At 40.7% G+C, this 14,680-nt stretch overlaps 1 protein-coding gene across 1 annotated transcript; it reads left to right on the plus strand.

The window, feature by feature from the left end:
- Positions 1-166: 166 nt before the first annotated feature.
- setb (SET nuclear proto-oncogene b) lies at positions 167-13,242 on the plus strand. The gene is made up of 8 exons (XM_042337632.1): positions 167-383; positions 2,551-2,608; positions 4,426-4,568; positions 7,374-7,477; positions 8,158-8,271; positions 8,691-8,861; positions 9,445-9,600; positions 10,257-13,242. The coding sequence occupies exons 1-8, from the start codon at positions 311-313 to the stop codon at positions 10,278-10,280; spliced, it is 843 nt and encodes a 280-aa protein (XP_042193566.1). The 5' UTR covers positions 167-310; the 3' UTR covers positions 10,281-13,242.
- The last annotated feature ends 1,438 nt before the right edge of the window (positions 13,243-14,680 follow it).

The raw sequence follows: 14,680 nt of genomic DNA on the forward strand, positions 1-14,680 counted from the left end.
GGTTTGCGAGCTGACGTCGACACGTACCGCAGGCACGTAACGTGCGGGAGAGAGCGGGAGCGTGTTGGAGGGGAAACTGAGCTCGAGCTTTTTTTTTCTTGACTGTTACCCGAGAGAGGCGCGAGAGAGACCCGGAGAGAGAGAGAGACAGAGGGAGGGAGAGCGCGAGCGAGAGGAAGGGGGGAAAAAAGGAGAGGAAGAAGAAGAAGAAAAAAAAGCGCGAGGAGTCGGTCGAGGGGGCTTTCGTCTCGTCCTTTTTTTTTTCCCCCCCTTTTTTTTTTGCCTTCAAAACACACACACAAAAAAAAAGATGTCAGTGCCGGCGACGAAGATGAGTAAAAAGGAGGTGAACTCGAACCATGATGGAGCAGACGAGACCTCAGGTGATTGTATAACGCGCACCTTATATATATATATATGTGTGTACACACACACACACACACAAAAAAAAACCCGGGGTCGGGTGGTGTAGTGTGTGTGATGGGGGAATGGCGGCCCCCTCACGCTTCTCTCTCCCCCCCCCCCCCCTCCCCCCGGTCAGGCTGAGGAGAAGAGGAGAGGGGGGTAGAGAAGAGCGCGCGGGAGGGTTAACTGCTTTACTCCACTCACTCCGGCGCCATGTTGTGATCAACCCACACGGTTGAGGTGCAGCCTCTCTTCTCTCTCTCTCTCACTCTCTCTCTCGCTTCTCCTTCTGCTTCGTCGTCGTGCCTCACTGTTAAAAGGAGGCGGCCGCCGCCGCCATGATTGATACCGGGGGAAAGCGAAATAGAGCCGCTGTGAGGCCTGTTTGGCAGCCCGAGGTGAGAGGGCCTCCTCTCTCTCTCTCCCCCCCCCAACACACACACACACACACACTTGAGGCGGGGGAGCACCACGTTTCGAGAACGATCGCATTATTTTTTTTAAAAAAAAGAGGAATCGCGCAAGGTTGCTGGTTGGGCGGGTTTTGGGGCGGGCAGCGAGGCCTAACCACGCGGCCTAGCGCTTGGGAAAAGGAAGGAAAAGGATTATTATTATTATTATTATTATTATTATTTATTGTAAGGGGGAAGGATCAAACGCTTGGCCGTCGGGGCGCGACGTTAAAGGCGAATTTCTTAGTTCCGAGCTGTGGAATTCGTAGTAGTAGGGCCCACCTCACATATTGTACACACACACACACACACACACACACGGTGGGGGGGGGGGGGGGGTCGCTTGTTTGTTTGTTTGTTTGAATCCCGAACCCGTCTTTCTGAGAGTGCAGTCGAGAGTCTTTTTTTTTGGGGGTGTGGGGGGGTGTGGGGGAGAAAGGTAATGATTTGTGTTGAAATGTTTCGACCCGCGCGAATAATTACCCCCTCCACACACACACACAACACACACACACACACAACACAACACACACACACAACACAACACAACAAACGAAGGTGAAAAGCACTGGAATTTGCAATTTACTTGGAAATAATAATACCCAGCGTTTTAAATATTAAATGTACCGACCGACCTGCTTTTTTTTTAAAAAACAAAAGCAGGTCGGTCGGTACATTTAATATTTAAAAAGGGGGGGGGGGGGTGGAGGAGGTAAAAAAAAATAAAAACGTGGAAAAATCTAATGACGACGTTAGGGATCTTTAAACGTGGGGGGTTTTTTTTTGGGGGGGGGGTGGGAGGGGGCAGAGAGAGAGAGAGAGAGAGAAAGAAATTGTGTTTATTTCGTTTGAACGTCCGAACAAAACGCTCGGGTGGAAGCGGCGACTTCCTATTGAGAAGGAACCACGCGGCCCTGTAGTTGTAGCAGAGGCTCTCATTCAACACAAAGGGAAGCGGTACAGAAACGTGGGCTGGAGAACGAATTGTTTGACCCGCATCTTCACCATAAAGTACAGTGCAGTCGGGAAAGGGGGTGCGCGACCCAGAACGTTTTTATTCAATTCGACCTGTACCACGAGTTCTTTGGTTTCCCCCCTCCCCCCCACACCCCCACACACACACACACACACCCCACCCCCACGAAATGTTATTCCAGACGATAGGTGAGAATATTCTAGTTTCGAGGTGTGGCAGAGAGTGGTTGTTTCGTTACACCGTTCAGTCTTCGTAACTCTTGTGTTCTGCGCGGCTTGTGTTGTTTGCACGTCTGCAATGTAGGATATTGTCAGTTTTTGCCAGTGTCGGATTCAGTAAAATATCTTCTCAAAACCCCCCTCGAGCAGTGGTTGAGCGTCAGAATGTTTTGAAAGCTGTGGTCTCTTTTTTTTGGGGGGGTGGGGTGGGGGAGAAAAACTTTCATCGTGAGATTTTTTTTTTGTTGGAATGAGCCCGTTTTTGTCTCCTGCGACAATTCAGCGTTGCTGTGCATTTGAGAAACATTTCGAAGTGTTATCATTTTGTGTAGTGGTGCTGAAGGTGAGACATTGCAGTACTTGCTCCCGTGTTTGAGGTGTACGTTGCGAAGTTTTGAAAGCTATGCGTGGGGGGTGCGAGGTAATAAAGTATATTTTGTCCACATATTGTGCTTATAAAGCACTACTTTTTAAGCAATTAAAACTTTATCCTTTACAGAAAAAGAGCAACAGGAAGCCATTGAACACATTGATGAAGTACAGAATGAAATAGACAGGTAAGGTAAAGGAAGTCGTGGGCAAATGTGCATTCACAGTTGCCTGTACTCAGTCTGCACTACACTTTCATACTAAGTTAAGCATGATAACTTTTTCCATTATTTCACCCAACTGTAATTAAAGCATTTTTTAAATTCATAAATGTCTTGCATAACCTTGCTGGGGGGGTGGGGGGGTTAGTATGCAGTAATAGTGGATTTTTTAAAAAAAATCACACCATCCTACAAGGAATAAATATTTCATTTTTATCATTGATAAACTATACCCTTGGGGAAATGGTTCCGAAGCATTAATATTTGAACATTGAAATTGATCAGTAAAATGTATTTAACAAATTTAGTGCTGTTGGATTAATATGCATGATGTTTGAGTGCAATATTTGCAAGTCTAGGATTAGAACCTATATGTTAGTTACATTTGAGGAAATATGTAGTACTGGTCAGAGGTTTGCCACTGATAGCCACATGGTATTCCTAGTCAAACTGAAGTAATTTAAGATGTTCTTGATGTAGACGCCATGTGAAATGTAAGGATTATTTTTGATACTTTACAGTATTTTAGTGTTAGTTGCTGTGACCTGGTTTCCAAACATAAATCTAGCACAACAGTGTATGTTTTTTAATATAGAATAAGTGATTGTAATTGTAAATGATTGTAAAAAAAATGTTGCTGCTTGTACGTTTAAGCTGAGATGGTGAGACCAGCAAGCTTTTGCACAGGGGAAGAGAGGAAGGGTACCTTTTTGCTTCCCATCATGCCTTTCCTAGATAAATGTACTTTTAGCTGGAGCAAGTAACAGGACATTCCTGGACCTTTTATTTTTTTTAAAAAAAGCAAAGGAACCTGCTTCTCCCCAGGTCAAATAGATTTAATTCCCTTTGGGTGCCATTTTTCAAGGATGACAAATGTTCCCCTTCCCGCTCATAGATAATAATAATAATCCTCGCATTTGATATAGCGCTTTTCACGTCGGGAGGACGTCCCAAAGCGCTTCACAGAACACACTGTAAAGTGAATTGACTGTATATTTGTGGGCGAACGCGGCAGCCAATTGCGCACAGCAATGTCCCACAAACAGTCATAGATTGAAAATGACCAATTTATTTTTGGTTTTGGAGGGATTATTATTAGGGCTCTGTGTGGAGTAAGGAAACTTGGCCAAGGTTTCGCCCTCTGCCTGGAGGTGACTGGGAAATGTTCAAGTGACAGTCACCCCTGTGCATCTGGTTCCAATGGGTTATTTCTTGAGTCTCAGTGTCTCCTGTCTATTGGAAGATGAGAGGAGACAGACATGTTTGTTGTTCGCAGAATTTATATACCTCTGCAAGTAAGGGCTGCTGGGCGTTGATCATGAATGGCACTCCCAAGACCACTTATAGAACGAGCACCACCACTGGCAGACTAACTGAGGTCTAGAATATTATCACACCATTGTCCATTTTTCACACTCCATTGGTTCGATCAGAATGCTTAAAACTTAACCATAGATAATTAAAGGTGCTGTGTTATCATAATATGGGCAGACATGTTTAGAATGAGTTATTCCTTCAAATTAACTTGGCGTTCCAAGATATAGAGATAAAGAAGCCACAGCCTCTCCACATGTCAGGAAAAGGAAAAAGCTTGTTGTATGCTTTGGCCAGCCAATCCAACCTTGAGGGAGATATTGGCTGTTTGGCACTCAGGAATTGGGGTGCAAATATCTAGTTATGTTGGTACCATTGAATCCCTTGAGTACATTTAGTTTCTTCTGCCCTGAAATCTTTTTTTGTGTTGGATGTTTCTGGTGATTTAGAAATTTATGTGTTCTGTTTAGACTGAATGAACAGGCGAGTGAGGAAATTTTGAAAGTAGAACAAAAATACAACAAGCTACGCCAGCCATATTTCCAGAAGCGGTCGGAGCTCATTGCCAAAATCCCCAACTTCTGGGTGACTACGTTTGTCAACCACCCACAAGGTAAGAGATGTATGCCTGTTATTTGAACCTGCAAATGAGATGCAGTAAAATTTGTTGGATGTTAGTCGGTTTAAACACTAGAAATACTTCGATTTGGAAAGGGTGCATATTTACTGAATTAATACTGATTACTCCGTTACCAGAAGCAGAAGTTTATATGCTACGTTTTCAAATTCTTGTAGGTGTCGTTTGTTGCTGTCCACTTCATGAAATGTTGTACTATGTAGGCAACTAATCTTTAATCACAGTAGTTCCAGCTATTTGAGAGCAAAACTTCGTACCTTGAGAAATTTGAAGAAGCTTTTGTCAGGATCTTAGATGCATTCATATTTTAAAACTGCTGCAGTAAACTGCTGATAGCTTCTTGTCACTCCAAGGGAAAAGGGCGTTCGTTATCTGGAGTGGCGAGTTAGCCTTATGAATCGACATATGAATAAATATAGCTGGTATATCGACAGCATGATAACTGGTAGTGACAAATTAAACCGGGTTCACGTTATCAGGAGTACACTGTAATTTTTTGTTTCATTTTAAAGAGTTAAAATGAGCAATAGTACCTCTAGGCAGTGACCCCTACAGGTGTACATTGATGACTGCAAGGCTGATTGAAGCTTCCTGCAAACTTTGCAATAACTTACAGATGTGAAATTGCAGTGCTTATCGGTTGTTACATCTGCTCACACACACACGAAAAATGCCACTTGCACACAAAACCAATAGCTGGTGGTGCCTTTGGAACTGAATTTAACTGTGCGTGTGAGGTGGGTGGCGAGAGGGGAACGAAGCTTGATGTTGGCAGATCTGCAGGTCTGGGTGGTCTCCTCCCAATCCTATGCCAGTCTTGTTCCTCAATGGGATGGTAAGAAATTCACCCGAGTCTCGCAGTGGTTTGTGACTGGGGTTGTGTTCTATCAGTACACTTCTTACAAATTTTCGGTCGAAGAAAAGTACTTGGGTTATTATGTTTACCTATTTGCTAGATTATTTGCATCTCTTGACTTAAAAATCGTAACAATTTTGAAGCACACATGAGTGTTGCTTGTGCATAACCTCTACTTTTTTTAGTCGCCGTGGTCTGTTTGTAGTTTTAAGATTAAGGTTAGGATTTTTAAAAAAATATATAATTCTGTTGTACATTGTTGGTGGGGCAGCTTTGCTACGTCCAACCCTTTCCAGGCTTGACTGCCATTGTGAATCTCAAGAGACCAAAATGGAAAGGAGAAAACCTTTTAGAAAATTCCAGTGTATTCCATTTTATAGTGTAATTTTCTGCTCCTTAAAGTCTTTGATTAGTTCTTAAGGTTCCAAAATGGACTGGCAGCCAACTCTTCCTTTACAGCATTTGGTCTGTGTTGTAAGCATGGTTTTTAGTAATTGGCAGGTGTGAAATTTGAATTATTTTCGTTGTGCAATATTTGGATCATATAGAAAACCAACCTTGTTAACCTTCTGAGATTGCAGCCAAGCAAATGTATACCAGGCTGGTAGCCCTTTAGTTCACATTGGAAATAGAACTTTGTAGGGGAAAGGAAGGCATAGATTAGTGATACTAAACTGTTTATTGATGTAGAGTTTGGAGGTTGTATCCCAGTTTCTGATGTTGCACTTTACATAATGCAGTAACATTCCAGTGTTACTGCATTATGTTGAAAACCTGTTTTTGCTGAATTTATTCAGAGAAACCTACACTTTAAAATTGTGTGTGTGACATTTGCTTTGTTTCAATGTGATTTGGTATTTACTGTAGATCAAGTATGGAAGATTCATCACAATTGTTCTGTTAGTTCAGGCAATCCCAACTGAGCTGTACTTGACAAGGAAATGAATGTCTTGTGCCACTGGAGTTCTTCAGCTGAAGTTGAGAGTCCTGGCTATCTTAGCCAGAGTTCCTACTTCTGAATGGGTTCTGGTGTACCTCACTGTAAAGTGAATATTTGAATGTTAGAAAGGACAAGTACTTGGCTTCGATTCCTCTGTGCTGGCACTTAGGATGGAGATTGATCCAGACCTGCAGGTAAATTACATTGGGGGGGGACAAACAGTGAGAAATGAAGTAGAGATTCTCAATGATCTGGCCCAGGAGACTACTACTAACATTGGGAGTCTGGTGACGATCTCTCAGTGTTTCTAACTAATTTCACATCCGATCAGGCTTCTTGTTCCTTTCAGGAAAGATCTAAACTTTTAGTTTGAACAGATAGTCAAGTTTGGGTTCATTCTGAGGCTAGACTGGTGAGGGTCCACACTTCAATGCAGACTGACTATTAGTGCAGTTTTACAGATGTATTGTGATGGGTTCTACCTTTATTGCTCTTCGTAGATAACAACACGGTTATTCTGTGCTCTCTGGAGGTATTTCTTCTTGATGTGCCAGGGCCTTTCCTCTGTTGATTGTAAACTGGAAGTACCAAGCCCAGGAGAATATATACCTACTTGCATTTATATAGTGTTCTTCATGTAAGATAATATCTGAAAGCCTTTCCAAGGAAAAATGAGGGTGGGAGAAAGTGCAACTCAGGAGTTGCAAGACAGAAAGTTTAAACTGTTAAGAGCTGGGATTCTAAATGTTTAATCTTGTAAACAATTATTTCAGTTAAATGATTCTCTGTTTGTAGAGCTGTCTATTCTAAACCCTGCTCTTTTCTTTTTAATACACTCCAGTGTTATTATGGACTCATCTGCCATCACTATGTGCACTTTTGTTGCTCGTCAGCTTGTTTGGTGCATGCGATTCATTATACAACTGAGTTCCTAATTCTTTTCCTAATGGCATGTGGAAAGTAACATTTTAAATTATATTCCCAGTATCTGCGCTTCTGGGAGAGGAAGACGAGGAGGCATTGCATTATCTGACTAGAGTGGAGGTGACGGAATTTGAAGATATCAAATCAGGCTACAGAATAGATTTTGTAAGTATTTGTTAGAGATCAAACTGTTTCCGGTTTGAAGGTATGAATTAATGGAATGCCTGTATGTAAGCCTTGTAGATGGGTACTGAATGCAAACCTATTGCCTGGCTCAGCTGAAGGCCAGTGTTGTTACCTAGTACCCCAGTAGGAATGGTACTCATTCTTAGAGGGTTGAAATTTGCCTCTTTACAAAAATAAGATTTGGCGCTTGGAAAATGAGACTAGTTACTAATGTTTAATAACATCATTTTGGTCAGTGTTGAAACTCGGGACCGTTTTAATAACTATCCTGGTATATTATGAATTGTTTAGTATGCACCTTGGTGGATCTGTGGATAATGGTTAGCTTTATGTGAAGTTGAGCTCAATTTTTGTCCAGCTTCTCAGTCTCCTATGGTTTTGGTGCATAGAAATTTGTGTACCTCGCACATTTTTTAAAAACTAGATATTGATGTTTAGTTTGTTTAAAGAGCTATTTTGGCTAACATGACAAATGAATGTTTTAAAATCAAGTGAATGTTTAAAAAAAATTGCTATGTTCTACTCCTGTGTACTCCCTGTCTAGTTCCCAAATGTGTTTAACATTTCTCACAAGATTTTCATTTGCTCTGAAATTTTAAGCTATTAACTCTGCCTATTCTGCTATTCTAAAAATGCTAATAAGTGGATTTTGTTTGCAGTATTTTGATGAGAACCCGTACTTCGACAACAAAGTTCTTTCCAAAGAGTTTCATCTGAATGAGAATGGGGACCCATCTTCAAAATCAACAGAGATCAAATGGAAACCAGGAAAAGTGAGACATTGTTTATGCTGAGGCTGCTTATTCTAAGTTACAATACAATAGAAATTTATATTTGTTTAGCTCCTTTCATATCGGGAAGACACCCAGAGTTGCTTTGAGCAAATCACGAGCTATTGAGAGAAACTAAAATAAGCTTTTAAAATGTACAAAACGTTTTATTTGATACAAGTTTGTGGAGCTCCCCTGATTTCCTGCAGCATTATTTGATGGTTGTAGCTAAATTGACTAGGGTTTTCCACATGTCATAAGCATATGCATGGAATTACTGNAAAAAAGTTTATTTGCAGTGTGACTTTGTTAGATGTTAACTTTGCAAAGTAGCTTTCTAGATGCCATGACTTAAAGCTGGACTTCAGTGCAACGATCATTGCTATTTATACAATATCAAATGTTGCCTTTTTTTCCGGAAGGACCTGACAAAGCGCTCCAGTCAGTCACAGAATAAAGCGGGGAGGAAGCGACAGCATGAAGAACCAGAAAGTTTCTTCACCTGGTTCACTGATCACTCGGATGCCGGTGCAGATGAACTCGGAGAGGTTATCAAGGATGACATCTGGCCAAACCCACTGCAGTACTACCTAGTGAGTGTTTCTTTTGTGTATATTGTGTTTGTTGAAGAACATCTGATTTGATAGTTAAGTATGTGGAAATGTACATTTAACAAAAGTTGCAGTAAAACTTAAGTCATAGTTGAGTATTTTTTAAATTACTTTTTAATGCTTATGATAGCTTGTGAGGTTAGTGATTGCATGGATCTGGCTTTGTTCTTGGATAGTGTTGGTTGAATTGGCTCTGTATATAGGAAACCAACGCAACCTCTGATATCGTACCTTTCATGTAAGGAAGATGTCTTTCTCCTAGCCCTTCACAAAGCTAACTGATAGTTTGATTTTTGAGGAGGGAGGGGCTGAACGTACAGCCATAGAAATGGATTTGAAAATGGAGAGGGTTTTGAGTTAAGAAGCAAGAAAGTCTATGAAATTGTATGGTGAGCTGCTTGTTTATTTGTAATGGATGGTTATACAGAAGTTGGAATGCTATTGGCCCGTTGGTGCTTAAATGATTGTGCCCCTGGTCCAAGAACTCAGAATTATCTTTCTTAAAAGAGATCAGTTTACAAATGTGCTCTTTCATAAGATGGCTAATCACTGTGGGTATTGTCAGGTGCCAGACATGGAAGATGAGGAGGGAGAGGGTGAGGACGATGAAGAGGATGAGGAAGAGGAGGAGGGATTGGAGGATATTGATGAGGAAGGAGACGAGGAGGAGGAAGGGGAAGAAGATGATGAAGAGGAAGAGGAGGAAGGAGATGACGCTGAGGTAAGAGCTTTCATTTTTAAATCCTTTCTCTGCTAGAGTTATGCTGCTTATTCTCAATACAGTTTGTGGGATACTGCTGTGTGCAATTGGCTACTGTGTTTGGCCCACAAAATATACAGTCACTACACTTTACAGTATATTCTGTGAAGAGCTTTGAGACGTCTTGAAGATGCGATGACACTATATCAAATGCCATGATTATTATAGTAACTTTCAAGGTATGTTAAGATTGCAGCATCGGATTTTGCTAAATAAAGTGATATCCCCCATTTAAAATGCAATGCATACTTTATCGTCTTCAGGATTTACCTATTTGTGGTGGAGAACATTCTCCTTTTTGTAGATGATACTGGATCAGGATTGTTGCAAACTTTTAAACTAATTTTCAATATAATTTGAATAGCCTCCCCTTTTAATAGTCTCTAATTATATAAGCATTATATGGCTACTTTTAGCAGCTAAGAACTGTTAATGTTGGCTTTACATGAGGTGCCTTTTTGAAACCTTACACAACACTTGCTTTTTTGGAAAAGGATTGGTGTGGTGGTGGGGGGGGGGGGGAGAGGTGTGAGCAATGCGCTTGATTTTTCAGCTTGTTTCTATGCTCTGAATTTGGTTTTAACTTGCTTCAACTAATTTCCTGCTTTTGTCTTTAGGAGGAGGAAGGAGAGGATGAATGATCAGGCTTGTGTTGAAGTTCACCTCCCCTACTTTTTTTTTCTTTAGTCCCTGGGAGCAAGTTGCTGTCTTTTTGTGCTCAGTTTTCTTGTTCTCCTGAGGTCCTTAAACCATTATACACATATGAATCGGAATGAGTTACATGTGCAAACTACAGTGGCAATCTCTACCATTTTCCATGAACTGATGCAAATTCTCCTCCAGCCGGCTGATCAGCACACCATCTTCTGTAGTGATGTGATTGTATTTTTTTAATTTTTATTTTAAACCCCACACCCCACCTCTCGCCTCCCTCTGCTGGAAGCCCAATTGCTTCTTTCTGCCTTTGTGCTGTGACTTAGATAAAATTGAATAGGCTTTTTTTTCCCCTTATCTGTCCTGGCCCAGAGATTACACTGTGTTTCCATGTGATGTGGACAATTAGCAGTTACCATCAAGTCCTTGTTTCCTTCTCTCTTGTAATAAATTGGGGTGTGACTGAGACACCTGGGGTAGATGCAGACAGTTGGGTTCTAATGGGTGGGTTTGTTGGGTATTTTGAGGACGTGGCTGTACTTAGCATGTCGGTGCATTGTATATTTTTACAACATCCATGCAACCAAAGCCAAACACTTTTAAATATTAATCGATTTGAGCCCTACAGCAGATGGAGGAACGACAGAACCTGTAGAATCTTATTGGAATCTACATTCTCTAATGTAATTTTTTGTTTCACCGGAAAGAAAAATTGCTCAGTTTTAAACGTTAAAAGTGTACAAGTTGCTTTGTTACAATAAAACTAAATGTGTACACGAAAAGTGTGTGGCGAGTTTACTTTTAACTTAGGGTGGGTGTCTGGCTAAGGTGATCCGTGTTTCTTTGAGCTTGTATTTTACTTCTTAGAAAAATGCATAGACCTCAAATTTACCTTGCCGCTGCTAGCATTTAAATGAGGCAGTTTTTTTATTGATATCTTGCTGTTTTGGAGAATGTGGGTACTTTGAATAAAGTCTCTTGCCTTGTCATTTTTCTGCTTTTCATTTAAGCAAATCAGTTGGACCAACCATAGTGTACACATGAGGGATAGGTGTGAGAGTATTTCCTTACCATTATGCAATTGGATTGGGAGATAGATAGCAGTTTAATTTTAAACTTATCTGTAGTTTTGGCACCTGAATCCATTACTCTTGTGCAAAAAGATTGGATCTCTAGTGACTTTACACTTATGAACCTGATTGAGCATTAATCTGTTTGTTTGGTGAATTCTGGATTGATATCTATGTAAACTAGAACTGTTTAATCTAAATCAGTTGTAATGGAGGCAGGACTGATTTGGAAGTAATGACCTTGTTCTATTTTATGTGGCTTATCCAATTTCTGTGGAATCTGTGTAAGAAACCTCATGACTAATCAATGTCTATTCTATATACCAGCTGATATGATTGGCTATATGAAGGGAAAATTTGGGCTGTTTTGCCCTTTGTAAACTGGGTCTTGTGGCTTCTGGTTTTACATTTGAATGGCAAATGCTATAAATCGCCACAGGGATACTGACTGCAAACTGAAAACATCCTGCGTGGTCCTATCCAGTTATTTTTGTGAGACTAAACTTGATAGTTCTTAGTATCCCAAACATCATTCCCACAAGTGTTTGTGGAGTCCTCCCTCTGCATCTGACCCAACACTCTGCACCCTTGATTACAAGTTTATTTACACATGTAGTAGAAATATGGAACAAATGTAGAATTTGCTAGGACCATTTTAGTTAATTCTAGTTTTTTTTTTAAAAGGAGCACAGTTGTGGAACTACATGGGAGCCTCCGTGTGTCCATTGCCCCCATTCCCACCTCTTTAGGGCCAGTGTATTGTCCCAAAGAAAAGCTAGATGCAGTATTACTAGTGTATATGCCTTTCACCATTAGTCAACTGTATAAATTGTTTCCACAAAATGGCAGTTTTCTATATTAATACTGTATTGTTTCAGTAACTTTGCCCTCGTTTGAAATGCTGTTGGATTGTCTTAAGTTTTCATTGTACAATGTTTCCATGAATAACTTGATCCAATTTTATCCTAATTGACTGGATTCAAAATTGTATTAAGAATTCTCAGAATGTTTTTTTTTTCCCCATCACAATGTTTTGTACTCTGTATTTCCCCCCCCACCCACTCCCCGACTTCAGCTGGATTGCAAAATCCATCTATTGGCAAAGTATTTCATTGACTTAACTCATTCCCACTTTTGACATTTGACTTCCCATTATTTTCAATGGGAATCTGCAGTTCGGCTGTCAAAAAATTATCTAAATTGTCACCAACTTATTTTATATAGTGAATAAAGAAAACTGATTCACCTGAGTTTCACATATCAGTACAGCACAGTGGTATATTGTAACATGAATTCTTGTTCAGTATGTTGCACGAGTAATGTCCTAAACTGATTTGTATACGTTTTGCTAGTGCATCCCATCTCTACTCAATCTTTCTTTGTGAAGAAGCATGATTTTGTTTTACAATCAGTTTAGTGCTGCTGAAGGTGACGACGTGTCCCTCTGTGCTCAATGCTAACCCTTGGAGCAAGAGTTTATTTTCAATTTGCTTTAATTATGGAATTGCTTAAAATAATTGAACGCCTACAGTTCCATGGACTTGCAGATATTGAACACCTGTAGCCAAAAATTAAGATGTTGACAAATTTGTCCACCACACAAATTATCAAATGGATCTGTTTTTTTTATTATTTCTTTGATGCAAATATTGGCTGGGGACGTAATGACATGTTCTGCTGTGAACAGGGTTGTCTATAGACCATATTTCAGAATGTTCTGAGATGTAGGTTTGTGCTCTTTTGCTAAGAGTGCTCTGGGGTATGTGAATTGCAGCCTAAGGTGTCCTGATTTTTACCTTGCATTTAAAACCGGTTCTCATCAACCTGTCCAACTTTGGTCTGTTATCTATAATAAAATTTGTATACCTGTTTTGCCACAGTGCTCGGTGTATTGTTATTACTGTTACCTGTGTGTTCTCAGTACACGTGCGAAATTGATTTCCATGTGCTGGACCGTTTAGTCCAGTTTAGGCAAATGAACACTTGTTGATAGTTGAAGAGTGCACTTGGGCTGCACATTGCCATTTACGCTGACATTAGCTGACATTGGTACACCAGGTTGCAATCGTCCTTACTCCACATACTGTGATCAACGCACATTATCCGAGCGGGCACGTGGTATTCAATTACTTGAACTGTGATGATTTGGTCAACCATTTAAATGATTTTGTGCTTTGTGAGCTTGACTTAATTATTGTAGTAATCATCACAAACTGTTAGTTTGCCTGGCATTTAGAACTGAAGAGTAATTAACATTGATAATGTGCTCATTATACCAATATACCTAAATAAACACTGATCAGATACTGTTAACTATAAAATATGGGGAAACCTCAATCAAAAAGTGGGGATATATCTTCAGTGTCTTTGTTGGATTGTAGGAATTCATTTCTGCTTGTAGATACCGCGGGGGAGTCTTGTTTTCAGGAAATCCAACTGCAGGAAAGGATTCTGCGCAAAATTTTAGTGCTGGTAGTTATTCCCTTGTGCTTGGCTTGCCCAAGATGGAATTATATGGAAAGCTCTACTTAAGTGCTTCACTGCCCACAAATAGTTTTATTACATAAACCGCACGCTGGTCTGCTCAACTGTGGAGTGTGGAATATTGAACAGATGGGGCAACAATGGAGTCTGAAAGCTCAGCCTTCTGGTGGCTCAGCAGGTGGACAGCCGTGGAGAATAAAGAGGATCTTTGTGGAAGTGGTTGTAGAATTCCCAGCAAGCGGGAGAGAAATGGGAGGACATCAGACAAAGTAATAGGGATAGTTAATCCCTTGTGTAAAGCTCTGTTCATCCATCTGGGAAGGTGAAGATGAAGTGACCTTATCTGAAGAGGCAAGTGCAAAGGTGTGTAGTGTTCAGTACTATCGCTATCCATTAACTGACCGAAGTTACGTGCATACGACTGCTCCACATCAGTATCAGGCTTGCTCCTTGACAGTTACTTCTGTGAAGCGCTTTGAGAAGTCTCAACGACGTGATAAGGCGCTATATCAAATGCAAGGATTATTATTGCCCAGTGGCTGCATTGACCCAAACATGGTTGGTAGTCCTTTACAGATTCCCTCCTTGTTTTCTCTAAGATGATGAAGATCTGATGTGCTTGTGTGAGCTTTCCATCAGAAATCCAATTAGAATGTGCTGTAGTATTCATCTTGCCATGAGGATATAGGCACTGACTTATGCAGCAGATGGTTGAGAGGCTCCAATAGTGTTGCTAAGCCTGGCAAAAAAACAGTATATTTAACTAGTAAAGTGGACCGCCCCAAGAAGGGTAATCGGCAGGAGGTCTCGTCTTCGGATTGAAGATCTGTAGG

This window comes from Callorhinchus milii, unplaced genomic scaffold, assembly GCF_018977255.1.
Source record: "Callorhinchus milii isolate IMCB2004 unplaced genomic scaffold, IMCB_Cmil_1.0 Scaffold8, whole genome shotgun sequence".
In the NCBI taxonomy this organism is placed as follows: domain Eukaryota; kingdom Metazoa; phylum Chordata; class Chondrichthyes; order Chimaeriformes; family Callorhinchidae; genus Callorhinchus; species Callorhinchus milii.